This window comes from Gopherus flavomarginatus, chromosome 1 (genome assembly GCF_025201925.1).
Source record: "Gopherus flavomarginatus isolate rGopFla2 chromosome 1, rGopFla2.mat.asm, whole genome shotgun sequence".
Taxonomy (NCBI): domain Eukaryota; kingdom Metazoa; phylum Chordata; order Testudines; family Testudinidae; genus Gopherus; species Gopherus flavomarginatus.
The window spans coordinates 229165074-229189554 of record NC_066617.1 but is presented as its reverse complement, the minus strand read 5'-3'; the positions used below and the strand labels follow the sequence as shown (position 1 = coordinate 229189554).

Genomic DNA, 24481 nt, shown 5'->3' with positions numbered 1-24481 from the left:
CCTCCCTTGGGGAGGTTGTCTCCTATACACCTTTCCACCCATACTGCTTGTTCACAAGACACTCCTGAGCTCATTCCCTCCGGATCTTGATCATATTGATAGCTCCAGCCTGGCCTTGCCAGCACTGGTAAATATCTCTTCTAGACATGTCCATGGAAGCGCCAGTCACCCTGCCACTCTTCCCGGGTCTTCTGACACAAGATCACGGTAGTCTCCAACATCCAAACTTTGGGTCGCTGCATCTTATGGTATGGAAGCTCTGTGGTTGAACCCAGTAGAGCTTTCCTGTTCAGATCAGGTTAGACAAGTCCTCCTTTGCAGCAGAAACCCTCTACGAGAGCTATCTGCCTTGACAAGTGGAAGAGAATTTCAATCTGGTTGGCACAGCACCATTTGTTCCTGATGCTAGCCTCAGTGCCACTTATTCTGGCCTACTTCCTCCATCTGAAGCAGCAGGGGCTTTTGATGTCATCAGTAAGGGTTCACTTGGCTGCCATCTCGGTTGTCCACCCAGGCGTGGAGGGCTGTTCTGTCTTTGCTAACCCGATGGTCAGCCAGTTTCTAAAAGGTCTTGGCAGGCTATACCCTCATGTCCAGCAGCCTGTCCTGGCTTGGTACTTCAACCTGGTCCATTCTAGACTCATAGCACCACCCTTTGAACCCTTGGTGTCGTGCTCCCTGCTCTCTTTTTACAAGGTCATGTTCCTGGTAGCGATAACCTCAGCCAGGAGAGTGTCTGAACTTAAGGCCCTAATATCAGAGCTCTGTGTTCTATAAGGACAAGGTTCAGCTCAGACCTTATCCTGCTTTCCTACCAAAGGTTGTATCGCAGTTTCACATCAACCAGGATATTTTTCTTCTGGTATTCCACACTAAGCTGCATTCCAGCAGCAGGAAGCAAAGACTTCACTCACTGGATGTCCGTAGGGCGCTAGCCTTCTACATTGAGAGAAAGAAGCTGTTCAGAAAATCGATCCAGTTGTTCATGGCAGTGGCAGACAGAATTGAAGGTCTGCCTGTGTTGTTGCATTGCATTTCATCATGGATCATGCCCTGCATTTGTGAATGCTACAACCTGGAGGGAGTTCCTGCACCTGCAATCAATGCACACTTCACCATGCTGCAGGCTTCATCAACAGCATTCCTGGCTCAGATTCCCACTCATGAAATCTGCAGAGTGGCAACATGGTTCTCCATTCATACTTTCACCATGCACTATGCGATTAGCCATCAGGCCAGAGACAATGCAGCCTTCGGACGAGCAGTACTCCTATCAGTGGACAACTCCGATCCCACCCCTGAACTTGGACTTGAGTCACCTGATTGGAATTGACATGAACAAGCACTCGAAGAAAAAACTGTTACTCACCTTCTTGTAACTGTTGTGCTTTGAGATGTATTGTTCATGTCCATTCTAATAATCACCCTCGTACCCCTCTGTCGGATTAGCGAGCAAGAAGGAACCTGAAGGGGTGGTGGGTCAGCAGGGCCATTTATTTGGACGCCATAAAGGTGCGACTCCAGGGGGCGCTCAGGCTGACCCCACGGATGCTGGTGGGGAAAAATCTTCCAGCTGTGGTGCATGTGTGCATGCACACACCTAATTGGAATGGACATGAAGAACAACAGTTATGAGGACATGACTAATTGTTTTTGTCCTGCATCTTTAGCTATGATTTGGAACTATTCTTTGTATTTGGGACAGCTTTGTTTTATTTTTGGAGGTGGACTCCCATATGGATGAAGTAGAGGATTAGCAGATCCAAACAAAACACAGAACCTGAATCTTCACTGATAGTTCAGTCACTAAGCTCATTTAGTCTTTTCCTCTCTCTACAGAGAATCTCAGTATGCGTGCCAATTCTGGGTGTGACTTTTTCCAGTGTCTCTTGGTTTGTCTGGATGAGTGAGCTATAGATGGGAACAACTGAAGTTCTAGTGATTATAACTGTAAATAGGGGCTTGCTGAATTCACATGTTAGTATGCAGTGGTTTTATAGCAGTGTTTTTTTTCCCCAGAATATTAGAGACACAATAGATGGGTGAGAATTTCTTATTGGACCAACTTCTTTTGGTGGGAGAGGCTATGTACACACTACAGTTTAAGTGGATATAAATTATGTCACTCAAGGATGTGAATAAAACAACTCCCTGAGCAAAGTAAGTTACACTGACCTAAGCACCAGTGGGGATAACTCTCCCACTGACATAGCTACTGCCGCTTGCTGGGGCCGGAACAATTAAGTCGCTGGGAAAGCTCTCTGCTTAGAGCATCTGCGTTGGTACTTCACAAGCAGCTTTATAGCAGTGCAGCTGAGCTGCTGTAAGCTCTGTAGTTAGCCATAGCCTGAAGCAAGCTTTTGAGATTATACAGAGCCCTTCTTCAGGTTTCCCAGGCCGGAAGATGAGCTCTGTGAAGCTCGAAAGCTTGTCTCCCTCACCAACAGAAGTTGGTCCAATAAAAGATATTACTGCACCCACCTTGTCTCGCAAATGTTAGTAGCAGTTTCATGCCATGGGCAGGTTTAAGCAGCCTTGGTGTTTTGTTCTTAAGCAACTAAGGTTTGGCTTTGTTTAAAATTAGGCTAGTTACCTTGTTTGCTTTTACAGTAGTACCTTGATAAACAGAGTGTGGACACACGTTTTCTGCTCAGGTATATTACTAGATTCTAGGTTGCTGCTGGATATTTGAGTTAATGGCTATCGCCTTTTCTTATCTGGATCTTGTAATGATTATCTATGCCTTTGTCACCTTAATATTAGATTGTACTGTGCTTTTAATGGACCTACACACTGAGGCTGTATCTGCATGGCCTCACAGTTTGGACTACGGGGGGTGTGAATAGCAGTGCGCTGAAACTCCCCTGTGTGGAAGCTGTGGGCACAAACTATAAGGTTCCTAGTTTGCGTTGAGATATATGTTTTAAACAGAACTACACTAATGCCAACTAGGAACTGTTTAGTTTGCACTTGGGGAGTTCATACGGAGAAGGGGCAGCTCAGTGGTTTGAGCATTGGCCTGCTAAATTCAGGGATATGAGTTCAATCCTTGAGGCCATTTAGGGATCTGGGGCAAAAATCTGTCTGGGGATTGGTCCTGCTTTGAGCAAGGGGTTGGACTAGGTGACCTGCAGAGGTCCTTTCCAACCCTCATATAAAAAAGAAAAGAAAAAAAAAAGTTACAGCGCAGCACTTCAGCCTGCACTGCTATTCACATCCCCTGTAGTCCAAACTGTGGGGTAGTGTAGACAGAGCTTTAGGCCTTGGCTACACCGGCGCTGTAAAGCGCCGGAACTTTCTCGCTCAAGAGTGTGAAAAAAACACCCCCCTGAGCGCAGCAAGTTACAGCACTGCAAAGCACCAGTGTAAACAGTACCCCAGCGCTGGGACCACAGCTCCCAGCGCTGCAGGCTAATCCCCATGGGGAGGTGGAGTACCTGCAGCGCTGGGAGAGCGACCACACTCGCACTTCAAAGCGATGCCGCGGGAGCGCTTTGGAGTTCTGAGTGTAACCAAGGCTGTTCTGAAGCTGAAACTAGTGCAGCAAATGGTAGTACACCTACTAGTGCTAGTTTAACATCAGGAGCACCTGTGCTATGTGATCTTTGTTCGTGGCCAATATGTTTTCAGGGGAATTTGAGGTATTAGTTTTAACTTACAATGTCACAATGTACAAATTATTTGTTGTAATATTAACTGTTGATTATATGCAGGTAGACTGGTAAATTGCTAACCAAAAAAACCCCTCAAACTCTAAAACAGCCTTTCCATATGTTATACATCCAGAGGTACTAATGTAATTAGAAAATAAACTTACTGTGCCACTCTTTTTTTTTAAGGTGATGGTAAATTGGAGATGTGTTGAAAGACTGGTTTGGGGAAGGAAACTCATACTAATTTTTTAAAAGTGACCTTAGCAATAACTCTCTCTTGCAAATCTAGCCTTTATCCCCAGTAACATATGGAACAAATATTGAAAGAGACCCAATCAAGAAAAATGAGTAAAAGAACTGAACCATGTATAGTGGGCAGCATGGCTTTAAGACGAACAGGTATTGCTGGACTTGAGTTGCAGTTTTTATAGAATTTCAGAATTAGTAGATGAAGGGAAATGTGGACATACCTTTAGGGTTCTTAAAGATTTAGATATAGAGTCTCATGAGAGACTATTTTCCACTAATTTATAATGGCTTCAATATTATCATGTACATTTAAAACTGGATGAAAAACAAGAGCCGTTAAGAGGGTAATTATAAACACTAAAGTACCAAATTTTGTGACTGGATTGTTAGTTATCACAGGGACTGGTGTTAGTCTTGTTTAATATCTTCATTAAAGAAATTGTTGACTGATACTTAATAGAAAGTTGAAAATAAATTTTATTTTCTGAGTTGATCCTGTTTCTCTCTGGCAATTTTTTTTCTTGTGTATTTGATTCTCTCTTTTTTTGTATGTAGCTTTTGGTTTCTTTACAAACAAGTTTGTCTTCCAGGTCTTTTGACAGGGCACAAACACCACAATGCTGGCCTTATCTCATATCCCTCCTCTTCATTATGTTTGACTCACAGCAGCACTCTCAACAACATCCATTGGCAACACTAAAATAGTGATGTTGTTTTATTTCTGTGTGCAGAATCCAGCAGAGTTAAGTCTTCGATCTCTGTGCCATGTGCTGGTTTAGTTATATGGATTCATTCCCATCCTACAGGCTAGTTCCTCATGAGTAGTCCCATTCCTAGGGCACTGAGATGTGAAAACTGTTCCCTTTTACAGTGAATGTATTGGTGGTTTATTTTTCTCTCTACATTTTAAAATAAATAAATGGTGTATGTATTGATGATACTATATACAATGGCAAAATAAATCTTGATACACTTCTCATTCTACTAAAACTATAGGTGACAAACTTTACCTGGAGTAGAAACTTGCTTTCTTTGTGTTCATTTCATTTTTTTGTAATTACTACATTTATTGTCTGAAATTGTATAACTTTGCTACAAATAGAACTTTGAAAGGGTATGTGTATTGTACAGTACTAAGTATACTTAATTTTTTTGAAAATTCTTATATCATAAACATTTTTCAGCATATTCTTAATATGCTCCTAATAGATTTAACCATGAAAAGTGTTAGAAATATTTCCAGATGTAATAAAAGAAAAGATAGAAAAAGAGGAGCTAGCATAATAAAGATTCTTCCAATGAAGATTTTCTATCATGGGAGTGAGTGAAGAATAAACTGGCTAATCACAATCAATTTTTCTGTAGCTAGCTGCCAACATAAATGGAAGGGAAAACACTAGCATTTATAGATGTGTGTTCAACTACCCACTGTGGTAGATCACTGCAATTTTTCTCTTATACCAGCAGGAAACATTTCTTATGTAAGCTGTTTTCTTATTTTAAATGATGTCCTGCGTATGGGATTACAAAACCGACTGTGCCATATATCATATGTAGTCACCTTTGCTGGCTCCCTTTACACATGCTGCAGAGCTCTATTCATTGTAAAACCCAGAAAGGGGGTGAGGCAATTTTCTTTATCAAATAACACAGCGCTGATGGTAAATATTGTGAATATATGCCATTGTTTTCCTTTACGTCCTGTAAAGCAAGATCTGCTGATGCTAATTTTACCGTTCATTTCTTTCCAGGCATTAAATAGCTTCCTGGAAACTAGGACAAGTATGTAAGAAGTCCAGTCAATCAATGTGGATTTCTCCTGTCAAAAGTCTTCAGTTTTGTCTACCACAGACCCTTTAGATACTCTTCTCTGTGCCATGCTCTGTGGCTCTCATCACAAGAGGAATTTGTCTTCATGAAGATTCTTAACATTGGTAATGTGATGAATAAATTTGAGATCCTTGGGGTTGTAGGTGAAGGTAAGTCAGTTCTTAATGAAATATGAATTAGAATTAGCAGAATTCAGAGGCTAGTTATATATTATTCTATTATTAAACAGAAAAAATAAAGCCTGTTCCCATTAGATGAAATTCTGCAAAATGTTATTTCTCAAGATTACTTTAATGTTGGGAGTCATTTTGTTCTTAAAAAACCAAATCATTGTTATCCAGGCTGCGCAAAAAAAAATATTTCTCTGACAATTGATATCCATAACTATGGACATTACGGATCTAGACAAAATTATTATTTACATATATAAGTCAGCATATTAAGTAATAAAACCATTGTCTAATTTTTAAGTTGTCAGGATGTCCGAAAAAAATGGAAAAACTATCTTTTTACAAATCCAACTGAACCTGATATATCAGGGTGTGAAAAATCTATACCTTGAGCAGTGAAGTTAAGCTGACCTAAGTCTCCATGTAGACAGGCAGTGCTAGGTCAACAGAAGAATTCTTATATCAATTTAGCTGCTCCTTTTTGAGGGGGTGGATTACCTGTACCAATAGGAGAATGCCGCTACATTTATGCTGCTATAACATTTTCAGTGTAAATAAGCCCTGAGAGATGCCCTAAAAGTAAACAAAAAGTAGATGTACCAGAATGTACATGAAATCACAATTTTTTTCTGTTTTTGTTTTTTTTTTTTAAACAAGTCCAGTAGTTGGCTGTCTATACTACAGCCACTTATTACAGGAATGTGCAGTTATTCCAGTTTTTCTTGCATATGCATATTTCTAAAAATAAGGAATTCATAGAAGAATTTTAAAATCATACTTACAAGCAGCTTCATTTTTAAATTTTGTTACACAGAAATGCAACAAAGCATTTTAGCTGTAAGTGTAAGAAGATTGTATTGGGAACAATGCATCCATAATACATGTTAGACAGCTGTGAAATGTAGTGTATTTTGCTTACTTTTCCCACAGCATGGTAATTAATCTGTTTTTGGTTTTTTTTCCTTTGTGTTTCAGGAGCTTATGGGGTTGTACTTAAATGCAGACACAAGGTAAATAGAGTGCTTTTAATTGTACATAGATGTTGGTCCATGGATGAAAGCAAGAATGAAATTTTTAACATGGAGAGTGAGACCTGGGTTGTTTAGTATATATTAGACATACATTTTGCTGCCTTGGTTGGGACAGGCCTTGGTCTGCAATCAGTTGTTCAGGGTCCTGGTTTCACTATATTGTGACAAAAAACAGCTGCATCTAGGGTAAGATATAATCAAAAAGACAGTTTCATTTTATAAATTCTAACACACAAATTGTTGAACAAATTCAGAGAACATATTAAATGTTACTAGTCTGGTCATGCTTCAGATGTAGTCCTGGGAATTAAAATTGAGAGTTGGATAAAAAAAAATTTGTCGAATGATTCAAAACATTCTAGTGGAGACTATTGTTGTGTAATTAATCATATCTTGCTAATACGATATAGCTGGTTGGTTTCTGTAACGTGGCAACAAATTGTTCAGGACTGATACATGGAATTTCCATGGCTGCTGTTCGATAATCTAACTGCAGTAAAAGAATATTCACTTTAATCTGGCAAAGGACAAATGAAAAACAGAAAAAACGGTTTTGAAAATGCAAATGGAGTTTGAAATTCAGTGTGCCTGAAACAAAATGAATCACTTAATGTTTCTGGGAATGTGTGATGGGGTTGCTCATTCCTTATCTTAGTCGCTGTGCTTTTGGACATGATATACTGTATTTGAGGTTTGCCAAAAAATATAACTGAGGCACATGTAAATTGGGTTTCTTGCATAAACTCCAATTTTGCCATCTGGTTAGTGTGTGTGTGTTTGTGTGTGTGTGTGTGTGTGTGTGTATATATATATAAAAAAATTTTACTTTCATGGGATCAGTGCAAAGGGAATGAAGAGTGGTGCTGATGTGAAGGAAGGGAAGGATCAAAACTGACAAAAAGTTAGGAGGAACTTGTCCAACAAGTAAATACCTCATTCTCCCTTCCAGCTGTGCAATTAAGATACCAAAATGTCTAGTGTAGACTGTCTACTAAAGAGTCTATTTACACTTTCATTTTCTTCTTTTGTGTTCTTATTGCTTTGTCCCTCTTGCCTTTTACTTGAAAAGCTATTTAAAATAAAATAAAAATTGTAGAACATGTAGTGCCTACCTCCTAAATCTAGTTTCAGATGTTTAAGTTCAACTTGAGATACTTAGTCCTTAGGATTATATGAAATTGCCATTTATAGATTGACTATCTTGACTATGTATTATAAAATTAGTAGGCCTGTCAAGTGATTAAAAAAACATAATCATGATTAATTGCATGATTAATAAAAGTAATCACAATTAATCATGCAATTAATCACACTGTTAAACAATAATACCATTTATTTAAATATTTTTGGATTGTTTTCCACATTTTCTAATCTATTGATTCAATACAAATGTACACTGTTTGTTTATTTTTGATTGCAAGTATTTGCTCTGTAAAAAAACAAAATAAATAGTATTTTTCAGTTCACCTAATACAAGTACTGTAGTGCAGTCTCTTTATCATGAAAGTTGAGCTTACAAATATAGAACTGTGTACAAAAAAAAACCACAAATAAAACTGTATCATTTTAGAGCCTGCAAGTTCACCCAGTTCTATTTCTTGTTCAACCAGTCGCTCAGACAAACAAGTTTGTTTACATTTGCAGGAGATAATGTTGCCTGCTTCTTGTTTACAATGTCATCTGAAAGTGAGAACAGGTGTTCTCCTGGCACTGTTTTAGCCAGTGTCATGAGATATTTATGTGCCAGGTGCACTAAAGATTCATATGCCCCTTCATGCTTCAACCACCATTCCTGAAGACATGTGTCTGTACTGATGGCAGGTCCTGCGCGATAACAATCCAAAGCAGTGCGATGCAGCGCATGTTCATTTTCATTCTGAGTCAGATGCCACTAGCAGAAGGTTGATTTTCTTTTATGGTGGTTCTTTTGTTCTGAAAGCATGCGCCACACCTCATCCCGCTCAGATTTTGGAAGGCACTTCAGATTCTGAAACCTTGGGTCGAGAACTGTAACTGTTTTAGAAATCTCACATTGGTACCTTTTGTGTTTTGTAAAGTGTTTTTAAAATGAACAACATGTGTTGGGTCATCATCCAAGATTGCTGTAACATGAAATATATGACAGAATGCAGGTAAAACAGGGTGAGGGACATACAACTCTCCCCCGAGGAGTTCAGTCACAAATTTAATTATCACATTATTTTTTTAATGAGCATCATCAGCATGGAAGCATGTCCTCTGGAATGGTGGCTGAAGCTTGAAGGGGCATACGAATGTTTAGCACATCTGGCACATAAATACTGTGCAATGCTGGCTACAAAAGTGCCATGCAAACACTTGTTCTCACTTTCTGGTAACACTGTAAACAAGAAGAGGGCAGCATTATCTCTTGTAAATGTAAAGAAACTTGTTTGTCTTAGCATTTGGCTGAACAAGAAGTAGGACAGAGTGGACCTGTAGGCTCTGAAGTTTTATATTATTTTGTTTTTGAGTGCAGTTATGTGACAAACGAAAAATCTACATTTGTAAGTTGCATTTTCATGATAAAAGAAATAATATTTGTCAGTTCACCTCATAAAAGTACTGTAGTGCAATTTCTTATTTTACAGTGGAAATATTTGTAATAAAAATACACTTTGATTTCAGTTGCAACAGAGAATACAATATATATGAAAATGTAGAAAAACATCCGAAATATTTAATACATTTCAATTGGCATTCTTTTGGTTAACAGTGCGATTAAACCTGTGATTAATATTTTTTGAGTTAATCACTTGAGTTAACTGCGATTAACTGACAGTCCCAAAAATTATGAATAAAAATGTTTAAAAGTTTTCAAATAGTACAAAAAGATATTAGTACAAAATACCTAATTTTTAAGAAGAGTTCTCTGAAAGGCAAAAATTCTGCTGTAAAACAGTTAAGTTCTCGGAACATCTCTTCCTCCGTGATTGTCCAAGCTGGGTGTATTTCTCCCATGTTGCAGCTCCAAGTGTGATGACACATTAATACTACTACTACTACTACTACTACTAACATAAAGGGTAAGACTGAGGTACTATGCAGTGGTATGCTGCTCTTCTGTTTCTGCACAGTTTAAACTTTTCCCTATGTCTGCAAAGAGAACTATAAATCAAGTACTTTGTCATTTGAAGTCTACAGGTGGCCTGTAATTAGCTTTAAGGAGCAGGAACTTCTGTCATTCTTCTCAGGTTTCAGAGCTGTCATTTCTCTAACAATAACAATTGTAAGAGCTGCCACTTAAAAAAGAAAATCCATTTGCAAGCCAAAAAGAAAAGTGTACAGTTGTGCACTTTGAGGTGTACAAGTAAACAAACACTGAAGTGCTGATTTTATATGCAAATTTCATATTTATTCCAGGACATGGAGATTTAAACACTAAATAGGCTAGTTTTCATGTACTGTTACCTGATTCTTCACAAAATTATGGTATTTGTGTATGAATGTGAATGTACACATGCTTGCATACAGAAGTGTGTTTGTCTTATAAAATATAGCCCTGCCATACATGTCAACATTTTTACTACTTCACTGCTGATTATTTTGATTTAAAACGTTTATTTTTATGACTGAGTGAAATTTGGAGTTGAGTGGAAAGCAAGTTTCCCACATACTCTCACTCAGTTCAAATCTTTGTATAACACTTACATACTAGGCCTCCTCACTTCGTGTGGTTGGAATAGAAATTGCTTATCTAAAATGAATGGCGTTCCAGCTTTTTTTAAGTCTGTCATGTAGGCCAGTTCAGTGAGAGTCAAGTTAGACCTGTGTGTCTGCTGTGACAAAAAGCTTCCATTATGCCATGATTATCACAGCCTTTCATCTCACTGATGGATGTGACATGCTGCACGATTTATCTCATATTTTAAATAAGTAATTTTCATTTTCCTTCTGTATAGCTTAAAAATACAATGGGCAGATTTAGTGCTTATGAAAATGATGGACTGATAATGGTGGCCTGACCCACGTTTAATGCTGGTAGGGGTTGTGTAGGCTTCCCAACACAGCTGTGCTAATGCAACTCAGTCCTGATCCGCAACATCCACACTATTCCAGTAAAGGAGTTTCTTGGACATAGACTGGAAATCCTACCAAATTGTCAGAAGTTTACCTTCCTCCCTAGTAATGATCCCTCAGTAAATGCAGTTTTCCCTTCTTTCCCGGAAGTAGCAATTTATTCCTGAGAATCAGAATGCAGGAATTTAACTACTGATCTTTAGAGACAGAATGGTGTAATATGCAATGGTCCTGATTTTCTGCTGATGTAAATTTATATCAGCTGAGGATCTGGTCCCATAACTGCAAAGTTATCAAAAGATATAGTGACTTACTATTGTTGAACTTCATATCTATTGTGATGTGGTGTATGTGTGTGTGCTTATATGCTTAGATAAGGAGAGAATGGGCTATACAAAATAAAAACCTAATTTTTGACACCTAGCTATTCTGTTCTAAGGGTGTATCATCATGAAAGCAAAAGTAAACTCCTCCAGGATAACTAATATTTCTTCTTCACCCCATGCCTTTATTTACTGTACATGCATCAAACCTTGTTCTGAAGAGACAATTATTAATGTCCTTATTGGCTTATCTCTAGCACTCTAGTATGAGTGCTTCACAAATATTAATGAAATTATTTTTACAAAACCCCTGTGACGTGAGGGGTTTTATCTCCATTTTATAGAAGGGGAATGGAGGCACAGAGGTTAGTCAAAAGCATCCACTACCTTTTAGGGACCGATTTGAAATGCCTGTTTTTCCAGAAAAAGCAGCAAAGAATCCTGTGGCACCTTATACACTAACAGACGTTTTGGAGCTTGAGCTTTCGTGGGTGAATACCCACTTCCTCAGATGCATGTAATGGAAATTTCCAGGGGCAGGTATATATATGCTAGCAAGCAAGCTAGAGATAACGAGGTCAGTTCAATCATGGAGGATGAGGCCCTGTTCTAGCAGTTGAGGTGTGAAAACCAAGAGAGGAGAAACTGGTTCTGTAATTGGCAAGCCATTCACAGTCTTTGTTCAATCCTGAGCTGATGGTGTCAAATTTGCAGATGAACTGAAGCTCAGCAGTTTCTCTTTGAAGTCTGGTCCTGAAGTTGTTTTGCTGCAGGATAGCCACCTTAAGATCTGCTATAGTGTGGCCAGGGAGGTTGAAGTGCTCTCCTACAGGTTTTTGTATATTGCCATTCCTAATGTCTGATTTGTGTCCATTTATCCTTTTCCATAGAGACTGTCCAGTTTGGCCGATGTACATAGCAGAGGGGCATTGCTGGCATATGATGGCGTATATGACATTGGTGGACGTGCAAGTGAATGAACCGGTGATGGTGTGGCTGATCTGGTTAGGTCCTGTGATGGTGTCGCTGGTGTAGATATGTGGGCAGAGTTGGCATCGAGGTTTGTTGCATGGATTGGTTCCTGAGCTAGAGTTACTATGGTGCGGTGTGCAATTACTGGTGAGAATATGTTTCAGGTTGGCAGGTTGTCTGTGGGCAAGGACTGGCCTGCCACCCAAGGCCTGTGAAAGTGTGGGATCATTGTCCAGGATGGGTTGTAGATCCTTGATGATGCATTGGAGAGGTTTTAGCTGGGGGCTGTATGTGATGGCCAGTGGAGTCCTGTTGGTTTCTTTCTTGGGTTTGTCTTGCAGTAGGAGGCTTCTGGGTACACGTCTGGCTCTGTTGATCTGTTTCCTTATTTCCTCGTGCGGGTATTGTAGTTTTGAGAATGCTTGGTGGAGATTTTGTAGGTGTTGGTCTCTGTCTGAGGGGTTAGAGCAGATATGGTTGTACCTCAGTGCTTGGCTGTAGACAATGGATCGTGTGATGTGCCCGGGATGGAAGCTGGAGGCATGAAGGTAGGCATAGCGGTCGTTAGGTTTTCGATATAGGGTGGTGTTAATGTGACCATCACTTATTTGCACCGTGGTGTCAAGAAAGTGGACCTCCCGTATAGATTGGTCCAGGCTGAGGTTGATGGTGGGTGGAAGCTGTTGAAATCGTGGTGGAATTTTTCCAGAGTCTCCTTCCCATGGGTCCAGTTGATGAAGATGTCATCAATGTAGCGTAGGTAGAGAAGGGGCGTGAGTGGACGAGAGCTGAGGAAGCATTGTTCCAGGTCGGCCATAATGATATTGGTGTATTGTGGGGCCATGCGGGTGCCCATAGCAGTGCCACTGATCTGGAGGTATATATTGTCATCAAATTTGAAATAGTTGTGTGTAAGTATAAAGGCACAGAGCTCAGCAGCCAGTTGTGCTGTGGCATCATCAGGGATACTGTTCCTGACAGCTTGTATTCCATCTGTGTGTGGGATGTTTGTGTAGAGAGCCTCTACATCCATGGTGGCTAGGATGGTGTTTTCTGGGAGGTCACCAATGTATTGTAGTTTCCTCAGGAAATCAGTGGTGTCACGGAGATAGCTGGGAGTGCTGGTTGCATAGGGTCTGAGTAGAGAGTCCATAGCCACACTATAGCAGACCTTAAGGTGGCCATCCTGCAGCAAAAAAACTTCAGGACCAGACTTCAAAGAGAAACTGCTGAGCTTCAGTTCATCTGCAAATTTGACACTGTCAGCTCAGGATTGAACAAAGACTGTGAATGGCTTGCCAATTACAGAACCAGTTTCTCCTCTCTTGGTTTTCACACCTCAACTGCTAGAACAGGGCCTCATTCTCCCTGATTGAACTGACCTCGTTATCTCTAGCTTGCTTGCTAGCATATATATACCTGCCCCTGGAAATTTCCATTACATGCATCTGAGGAAGTGGGTCTTCACCCACGAAAGCTCATGCTCCAAAACGTCTGTTAGTCTATAAGGTGCCACAGGATTCTTTGCTGCTTTTACAGATCCAGACTAACACTGCTACCCCTCTGATGTTTTTCCAGAGTACTTAGCACTTCATATGTCAGAGCATAGCTTCGTTTGACTTCAGTTACTGCGGTGAGAGCTCAGCATTTCTGCAAATCAGATACCAGGATCTCAAATCATGTACCCAGAAAATGAAAAATGCAACTAGTGACCACCTATGAAAAGTTTGGTTTAGGTGATTTGCTAGCTTGCATAGAAAATCTGTGGCAGAGACAGCCATCAGCTGCCTGAACCATGCGTTTCCTTTCCCTTCTTTCGGTCTTGTTTCCACACACCTTCCAACTTCTGCATCAAATGAAGCAAGGAACAGCTTTCTTCACTACACAAGATTGATTCATCCCAGAGCAGTTCCATTCTGTGGACTGAAGGGGACAGGGCTCCTGTGGAAAAAACAGTATGTGATCATGTAATTAAAGACTCTATCATAATGCATAGAAACAAAGGAGCCAAACTGAGATTGCACAAGCAACCTTAATTATGGTATTTTCTACCTTTAAATGCCAGTCTTTGCAACCTTAATGTTCTCTTAATGTAGCATTTTGTGTGGAATTTAGTTTTTTTTGCTTTTAAAAAAAAATCTAAATATATACCTGAAATTCCATCATGTGGTATCATGATGACACCCACATGGTGCATTAGCAGGGTTGAAACCTTTTAGATCCACTGCATAGACCTCTGCCACTTGAGGAACTGACGGCATCATCTCCTCGGTGGACTAGCACTGGTTGGGGTGGGGAAAATAAGTCTTACATTTTGTTGGTATGCTTCACAGATATTTGCAGACATCAGAGGAATGATGACACTCAGTACTCTTGGGTTCCATTCCAGGCTGAGAGTGTGCTTCAGTGGACACATTTTTCTTTCCTATCCATGTCTTCTCTTTGCCCAACAAAACCTAGCCCAGTACTCCTCATTGGATCAGTCTTCCCCCTCCCCCGGCCCTGACTCCACTCTACGGGCTCCTAATCTCCCACTCTAGGTTTCTCATCCAATCTCTATTTTAATGTACCTGGCTTCTTATTCCAGTCTCTTTGTGCCGACCCAGTTCTGTCCTTGCACCCCAGCTCCTTGACACAATTTTTCCTTTCCCTCCCCACTAACTCTCTACTAGCTTCTTAGTCCCAGTCTCCTGGTCCAGCCAGTTCCAGTTCCCTCCTTCCTCAGCACCTTGTCCAATCTGTGTCCCACTCTCCTTGCCAAATCAGTTCTAACCTGTCCTTCCTCTTCCCCTTGGGCTCCCTGTCTTTTTGCCTGGCTAGCTCCAGTTGAACCCCCACCCATACCCCCACTTGAAGTCCCAGTCTCAGTCTCCTTGTCCCAGTCTGCTCCTTTCTTTCCACACTCTGTCCAGTTTGTCCCCACTCCATTCAAATCACTCCCTCTTCTGTGCTGCCTTGGTGCCAGCAGGAGGGAGCAGTGCCCAAATCACACCCGTGCACAGCAATTACAGAGAAAGTCCTGCTTCACTCCTGTAACCCATGACTGGAGGGATCATGCACAGTTGCTCAGTAGGGATAGTGACTTCACAATATTGTCAGTACTGGGAGCTGAGAGGCTCAATGAGGATGGAATCTTTTGAGATTTTTAGCTGTTAAAATTGTAAAATCTTAACTGAACTCCAAATTTGGGCAGATTTTTACAGGGAAGGCAAAAGTTAGATCATTGGCAGCGGATAACCTTTTTGTCAGACACCAAAGCATGGATGCACAAGAGCATTTCAGAGAAAACGTCTCAAGATTTTTTTTAACATTGGCAAAACAATGTATTTTCCCTATCTCTGTTTATGGAAATGGTTGAACCATTAAAAGGCTGCAATTTCCCTGCAAGGGGAAAAATACACACATAGTCCAAAATCACCCGACAGACATCCAGTATGGAAATTTTCAGTCCAAATGGTTGAGGTTTCAGAAAGTTTTTAATAATCAGTTGAATAGTGTCTTATGGGAAGTGTCAGGCAGCCTTAATAGGCAGTGCTACTAACCAATTATCTATAATATTGCAGTGTACTATAAACCAGGGGTTCTCAACCTTTTTCTTTGAGCACCCCCTGCCCCCAAAAAAACATGCTGTAAAAACTCTATGGCCCTCCTGTGCCACAATAATTGGTTTTCTCTATATAAAGAGAAAGGGCTGGCATTAAAGGGTAGCAAGCAGGGCAATTGCCCAGGGTCCCATGAAGCTAAGTTGCTTCTGCTTTAGCCCCAGGTGGTGGGACTCAGGGCCCTATGCTTCAGCCCCATGCAGTGGGACTTAGACTTGCTGGGGCCCAGGGCCGAAAGCCAAACACTGGTCCTGCTTGGTGGACCCCCTGAAACGTGCTCATGACCCCCCAGGGGACCCCAGACCTCTGGCTGAGAACCACTGCTGTTAACTGAAGCAATGAAAAAAGAATCTGTCAGATTGTAGGCCAACCTTGAAGTTTAAAATTCTGCACACTGTACAGTTGAGCATACTCCATCTCATGATTTGAGACATTTCATGTAGTTTTGGGGATAGAGGCATTGACTTTAACCAAGTAGAGTCATGATTGTTATGTTATAAGCCCATAACTGAATACAATTTATGGAAATAAACTAGAGCAGACCGGCACACTTCTCTCTCCAAATATGGCAAATACACTCTTACAATCTGATGTCTCAGCCAACTACAGACTGAGGAATTCCAGACAGGAGATGTACTGCCAAAGGGATGTCAAATAATTCCCATTAATGGAAGACCTGAATAAATAGATGGATTTTGCTTCCAAATGGAGTGTGTTCAAACTAGAATGGCTTTCAGGATTTGAACCGAGTGAGCCAATGAGATTAATCAGAGAAAGTATGACAACAGAATGAGTGTGTACAAGGAAAGAACTTTCTTAGGCTTGGTCTACACTGGGGCAGGGCGGGGATTGATCTAAGTTAAGCAACTTAGATTGACGTACTTAGATCAATTTACTGCGGTGTCTTCACTGCGGTGAGTCGACTGCTCTACTCCACTTGTACATCTCGTGGCGGTGGAGTACAGGAGTCGATGGGAGAGCGCTCAGAAATCGATTTATCATGTCTAAACTGGACGCGATAAATCAACCACCACTGGATCGATTGCTGCCTGCCGATCTGGTGTGTAGTGTAGACATACCCTTATATCCATTCGTACCTACTTTATCAATATCTAGAAATCTAGATTTTTCCAGTGGTAAGTATATTTCAATAAACCTCCCACTCTTTTATCGTTTCTCTGTGTTTTTGGGACCAGTATGACTGGTTGTGCCAATATTCACCAGAGGATCAGACACCTTGTTTTTGCCCCTCCAACCACCTGCCAGCTTGCCCTACATATGCAACAATCTCTATTCCTGAACCTAAAGCAATTTTACAGGGTACTGCCACTAAACCCAAATATTAGTATTAAGTAATCTAAAATACTCCTCCTCCTTCTCTGTTTTAACATTTTCATATTCCTTTTGATACTACCCATTTTTTGGTGCAGGCAGGAGTCTTTGAGCAGCAGCACTGTCGCATCATCGGTAACTCTGCCAGTCCTCCCTCCCTCCCTTCAGTAACCGTAATCTTAAAACCAAACACTGTTGCCTGCCGTGGTCAACTCTCACTTTGACTGTGCCCAGTTGGTGCTGTAGAATACGTGCCTGTAGCACAGAATGGGCACTGTTTAGCTGAGCTGAAAAACAGTTGACTGGGCAAAGATGAGTCATCTTGGCTGAGCCAGGTATAGTGTGGAGGGAGTCATAACTTATAACTCCAGCCTCACTTCTTCTGAGCCAGTAGAACTCCTAAGCTGAAGCAGCTCCCACTATTTCAGTCCTGAACCTCTGTACCACACCCCCAACTCTTACAAATACTGCAGTCCTGACCTGCAGCATCATTTAGTGTCTCCAGCCAATGGGACAGATCTATCCAAATGAACTGGAGAGTTGGAGGGAGGACTGGCTGAGTTAACTGTAACATCATAATGCTCCTCTGCCTGCAGAATCAAATGAGCACTATTTAAATTGTCCAGCTAACACCCAAATTAATAGGGTTTTTCCCCACTGAAGGCTAGAAGACTCCCCAAAACCTTGTAAATGACCTTTTGCAGACTGCATCTGATATCTTATGACAAAGTGAGAAATGTGACTAAGTTGAGTGTTACCTGTTTTGCTTGACAAAAAACAGCAAGAATAATGTAAATTCATCCAGATTAGCAGCTAACAGGTTTCTTAAGACAGAATTAGCAAAGTAACCTTAAGGCCCAACAGACAATGTTCCAGGGTGACAAATTGATTTACAGGAATATGTTTAGCTGTTTTATTCTTGCAGAGGAATGCAGTCAGAGAAATAAGTTCAAGACATTTTGGATTTTAAGAGATTTGAGAAGTCAGACTTTACTTACATCATCTCTACACTTTCAAGATAAAAGGATATCTAAATAAAGCTGTCATGGGGTCTGCTCATCTTGAGCAGTGCCTCCTGCTGGCCATCCTCGGGATTCACTCTGACAGCTTGTATTCACCCATCAGTGTTATCTTTCCCTATCTAGTCTCACTCTGCTGCCTGCTCACTCCCGGGTCTGCAGCTTCCTCTCTATGGCTTGGCCATCTGGCCAGGTCACTAAAGTCCTCCTCTTCCAGGGAATTCAGTCTTTCCAGACCTGCTGCCTGACTGGCACCTCCAATGCCCTTGCCACTCCCCAGTGGCTGGTAAGGGAACCCAAACCCTCTCTCTACACTGGGTTCCAGCCCAGGCACCCCGTAACAAGCAGCCACAGTCTACCTCTTGCTGCTGTTTCCCTGGGTTTCTTCCTACATGCTCAGGTTCCCCCCCGCATTCTCAGTATGTCAGCCTCCAACTCCTTCCAGCCAAAGGAGTGACTGTAGCCTAATTCCCTGTATCCTGTCCCTCCCTCTCAGCAGCCAGCTACCTGGCTTTAAACAGGCCCGGCTTGTTTCTGTGCAGGTGAGTCTGTCCTTAATTAACTGCCTCCAACCTAAATCTCCCCTGCTTTCAGCCTAAGTAGCTGATTGGGCTCACCTGGCCTAAGTCAGCTCTTGCAGGGCTATTATGGGGAGTCCACCCCAACACAGAAGGCCAAAAGATATAGGTATTTATTCCAAAGGTTACTTGCCTGTCCTCGTGCATAGCATAAGTTTGCATACTAGTCCTGTAATATGACCCCAAATCATCCATTTTATGGGCTATAGGATGAAATTATATAATTGCCTCCATTTTTAAAAAATAAACCACTTCAGGTTTAACAAATCCTATTAGAAATGAAGTAAAAAGATGGGCTAGATCCTCCAGTGTGACCTAGCTATAGGGAACACATCACAAGAGTGTGTGTGCATACTCAAAGGTGTAGTTATGCTCAGCTTTGCACTCCCTTAATCCTGTTGTTGCTCATTACAAGGCCATTTCTACCTGCATCTTGTTTAGAGCACCCCAAGAGTTGCTCTGCTTACACAACCATGCAGTTGGTGATGATCAACGCGGTATTTAGGTGTCTTGGCAGTGCCCATTGTCCAGTTTTACCATTAGTTTGAAAGATTAATGGCATTAAGGCTCCTATGTTGTGTCTTACTGTAGGAAGATCTTTTCTGGATCAATGGCCAGAATATATCAGCATTGAATTTTCAATATCCTGTTTTGTGCATACAGTCAATATTCCCATTATCAGTCTTCCATGCATTTCCATTCATTTTAGACATGCTTTCTTTGTATTGCTTTCTGTCTTTAAGCATTGGTTGTGTGAAGTCCAGACCTTCTGAACTTTTCTGTACAGCATCGTTGTGCTTTATGCCTAGCCCCGGTTACCATTGTTTTACTTCTAACAGCTGGTGATAGCTAGAAAGAACTTGACATTGTCTGTCATTGCCCCTGCTGGATGCCTCCTTGGAAAGCTTACTGCTTTTTATCTTTTAAAATATTTTTTAAATTAATAATAGTGTAATTAGTGTTCAGTATTCACCAGCATGTTTTGACTCTGTTGGAAGATGCCTTTTTTCATGGTGTGATAGTCTTCTGTGGCCAGGCAGCCTGTAAGGTCAGAGAGGGTCATAGGGGGCCCTAGGCAGTCTCTCTCTACCAGGTCCCAGCCCAGGGCCCTGCGTAGCTCAACCCCTAAATAGGAGAGAGAGATCTGCTTCCCCACTTCCCTGGGCTACTTCCTACAAGTCTCTTCAGTTTGGGGCATGGCCCCGCTAGCCCAGTTTACTGGGGCTTGCCTAGTCACTTGCCCCAGATCCTGGGGTTTATTTGTAGACTGCCTTTGGCAAGGGAGCCCTTACTTCAAGTTGCTGTGCTGGTTGGCAGGTTGTTGATCCATCCCTTCGGGCGGGCAGGCAGACAGAGTTCCTGCCTCTTCACCAGTCATGAAGAGACATTACACACGCAAGACCTTTAGTAAAGTACATTCATTGAGCTGAAGAGAGCTGTATCAAACTTCCACAGTTGGCTGTGGCAATGAAGGCACAATATTCCCAGTACTGAAGGCTCATAGCAGTTGGAACTCAATCCCAACTTGTCTTCAACTGGTGGTAACATGGCTTCCTATGCCTGAGGAAAGGTGGGGTAGGGATTTGACAGTGTCATTCTGCTGCTGTAGGTCACATTAACCCCTTTTTCATGAGCTCTTTGATCAATCACATTCCCTGAATTCTGATTCTAAGTCTGAAGGAATCAGCTCCATCATGGAGCATCAACTTCAATACTGAATCCAGGAGTAGGCATATTGGAGCCTTTTTTCCATGAAGCCCTGGAACAGAACCCCACAATGTTGTTATGTACAGTGGCTTTCATGTTCTTTGTTTGGCAGCAGTGGCAGAAAGAAAACTGGACTAGTGCTGCCAACACTTCAAATTATCATTTTCCTGAACTTAAGAATCATATCTGCTACCCATACATGTGAACAGATGTAAATGCATTTACCTTGAACGTAAAGTGTTAGTGTTTTCACAGTTTCCTGGACTTTCCTTTCTAGTAAAATGCTTTTATAGGGTTCTCCCTAGCTGACCGTTCTTCATTGTTGTCCTCTTAACCCAGATGAACTTCATTACTACCTGTGTAATTAAGAGGGCGCAAAGGTGTAATTCCATTGCCTTCAGAGGAGTTATTCCTGATTTACGCCAGTGTAACTCACTGGAAAATTGAATCCAGTGTGTTTAATTTCATCCAACAGCAGATAGGAAAAAAGCTAAGCTGTTAATGTCATTATGTCTCTTAAAGTGAACTGGCAGATTGACTCTGTTTCATTGGTTTCACTTTTTCCCAAGTGGGATATAACATCTAGAGCTAGGCTTCCATTTTTTGTTTTTCTCTGATTCATTCTTCACACCAAGGCCATGTCTACACTACAAAGTAAAGTTGACTTCCATTATGTCAATAATAATGAACTGGTGTAATTACATCACTTGTGCATGTTCATACAACGCTCCTTGTGTCAGCTCAGTATGTACACAGTTGGTGCTGTAGCATCGACAGACCAGTGCACCATGGGTAACTGGCACTGTGCAACTCACTACCTTCTACCTCTAGGAGCTCTGGGAATAGATCATAATGCATCGTGGGGGGTGGGCTCAGCATCCCATGATGCAATTTTCTCTGTCCCATTATTCCATAGGCTTCCAACTATGTTTTGTTCCTTCTTTCAATTGCCCCTGTAAACTGTGCGTCTGCTCTCTGCCTGAAAGCATGGATCCTGTGCTGCGTGAACACAACACGGCTGATCCTGCAATATTTCATGAGCTGCGAATCTAAACAGGAATCCATAGTGCCTGCCCTGCTATGTGCCATGGAAAGAAACAATTTAAGATTGATGTTGGCATTCACAGAGGAGCTGCACATGGTGGACTATCGCTTCTGGCCTTGGGAAATATCATTTTGCAGGTATGGGATGATGAGCAGTGGCTGAAGAACTTTCAGATATGCAAAGCCACCTTCATGGAATTGTGTGTGGAGCTGTCCCCTGCCCTAGAGCACAAGGACACCAAAATGAGAGCCGGTGGAAAAGCAAATGGCTATTGTTCGTGGAACTTGGCAAGTCCAGACTGCTGCTGGTCAGTCATGAGTCAACTTGGAGTTGGGAAGTTTACCGTGGGGGTTGCAGTGATGCAAGTGTATAGGGCCATTAACTGCCTCCTGCTATGAAGGACTGACTCTGGGCAATGTGTGGGAAATAGCGGATGGCTTTGCGGCAATGGGATTCCGTAACTGTGGTGGGGAGCAATAGACGCGTATCCCAATTTTGGCCCAGACCATCTTGCAACAGAATACATCAACAGAAAGGGGTATTTCTCTATGATATTGCAGGTGCTGGTGGATCACCGGGCCATTTCACCGACATCAACATGGTGTGGTTGGGGAAGGTGCATGATACACGCATCTTCAGGAACACTGGCATGTATAAAAAGCTGCCATCAGGGACTTTCCAGACCAGAAGATTCCAGTAGGGGATGTGGAAATGCCCATAATGATCCTGGGGAATCCTGCCTATTCCTTACTCCCATGGCTCATGAAGCCTTACACTGGAAACCTTGGCAGCAGCAGGGAGTGCTTCAACAAGAGGCTCAGTAGGTGCAGAATGACCATGAAACATACTTTTTGGCCGATTAAAAGTGTTGCTGATTCCCTTTTGGAAGGTTAGACCTCAATGAGGAAAATGTTCAGATGGTCATAGCAGCCTGCAGTGCTCTACATAACATTTGTGAAGCTAAGGGGGAAACATTTCCCCAGGAGTGGAGAGTTAAGGTTGATCACCTGGCAGCTGATTTTTGAGCAGCTAGATACCAGTACTATTAGATGGGCTTAGTGGGGGGGCTATTCAAATCAAGGAGGCTCTGAAGCAGTATTTTAACAATGAGCCCCAGTAATATCTCTCTGTAATGCATTCAGCCAGACATTGTTTATTTGCTGTCTTGAATGGGCCTTGTAATGATTGCTGCCTGCAGTCTGCACAAGCAGGTAACCATGTTTTGTCATTCTTGCCATAGGCATGGCATCTGCTGGAGTAAGGCAGACCCGCTTGGATGGCAAATTTTTGGTATTTGAGTTGTTGCCGTTTTCTCAGCTGTAACGGTACTTATATAAGGTTGTTTGGCCAGATTATATAAAGCAGCATGAACTACCCACACAATTTGTTTTGTTTTTATTTATCTTACATGGAAGATCACAGCTTCATGCCTAAAACAACTGAGATGTACATACTCTGCTGATCTCTAGAGAGTGTGGCTTATTCCTCTGGCAATTTGCTGATCCAAGAGGTTAGCAACCCAGATGAATGTGGGTCCCCTCATATAATGTCTCTCATATAAGTCCCTTCATATCACAGTTTGTGGTAGTGTTCAATCAGCCTTCTTGTCATTCAGTCCTGACTCTTCAATCTTTTTTAAGTGGGGGGTAGGAACCTTTCCTCTCAGAGGATGAAACAGCCTTGTTATAGAAAGAGAAAACTAGTATTATCTGGTATGTCAAAATCAAGGCAATGTAATGTTGGGATGATATTGTATTGTTAACTAATTGGGACATCTTGGTGCGTCCCAAGCAAGCAACTGCAATAGGACAATCATTAGACCAAAGTATTGAAGTATGTCTGTGTAATTAACCCTGGTAGTGAAACTGGGGCTAGAGGAATATGATTGCAGTCAGAAAGTGAAATGAATTGTCAGACACAGCGAAAGGTGACAAGAAATGGTAACAGAAAAAAAATAGTTGCTGAATCCCCGTTCTTCCAGCTGCTGCAGTCCTGAACATGACTCCTAAACTGATAGATAATCCAAAGGACATAGAATACTGTGTCTGTTTCAGGCATGTCAGAAAACAGGTCAACCTCTCTTGTGAAATGGGCAAGAAATGTGTCATGGCCATGTTTTTGACAAATCTGGTTTTGGCTCAAACAGAAGTTTCAATTGATTTTATTATATTGACATTTGTTGAGGGTGAAAGGATAGAAAAAAAAGTTCTGCTAGAGAACTATTTTTTGATCATATCAGACCATTTCTTTCCAACTGATTAGAAATTCTCTCACAATTTGCCAAATGTATAGTTCTTGATTAATCAAAATCACATGGAACTTGTAGTCCTTTTGTAAAACACGATTTATTTCTGTTCCTTCTTTATGTACATGCTTCATGAGTTCTTGCCAGGTGCTGTGTTATGTTTTTTGGCTGGGTAAGTAAAGAGGCGGCTGCCCATGTAGCAGATGACATTGCTGTTCCTTGGAAGGTTACCAGTAAGTAACCAACTCCTTTGTTATTGGCTGCATGCTTCCATCTCCTCTGTGAATGAATTGTACATATTGCTGTTAATGTAGGAGTCATGTTCAAGACTGCAGCAGAATGCTGTACAGCTGCCCTAGTGGCTTTTAATTATGAGTTCTCTGTAGTACCATTGCCTTTTCACACACTTGGATGTAAATATAATTTAAAATGCTTACGTTGATGTAAAAAAAATTCCCAGACAAATCACTTTTCAGTAGAAGTCTGAAAATATTTTCTTTCAAACCCTGACTATAAGTATGAGACTCCATCTTACCAGCAGAAAAAGCTTTGAGTAGTGTTTACAGAATTTAAGAAAACTAAAATCTTAGCATTTTGGCTAATTGGTAATGATGAAATGCGATATATTAGAGCAATGGTCCCCAACCTTTTCGTCTGGCGGGCGCCAGAGGAAGAACCATGGCAGCG

General features: G+C 41.5%; 1 protein-coding gene across 3 annotated transcripts in view; it reads left to right on the top strand.

The window, feature by feature from the left end:
* Positions 1–24481, top strand: part of CDKL5 (cyclin dependent kinase like 5) — a 153594-nt gene that overhangs the window by 19021 nt on the left and 110092 nt on the right. For all 3 annotated transcript variants that reach the window (XM_050936493.1, XM_050936492.1, XM_050936494.1), the window contains exons 3-4: positions 5654–5881; positions 6878–6912. In XM_050936493.1, the coding sequence (XP_050792450.1) occupies positions 5818–5881; positions 6878–6912 (99 nt within the window). In that variant the 5' untranslated portion in view covers positions 5654–5817. The remainder of the gene's footprint in view (positions 1–5653; positions 5882–6877; positions 6913–24481) is intronic.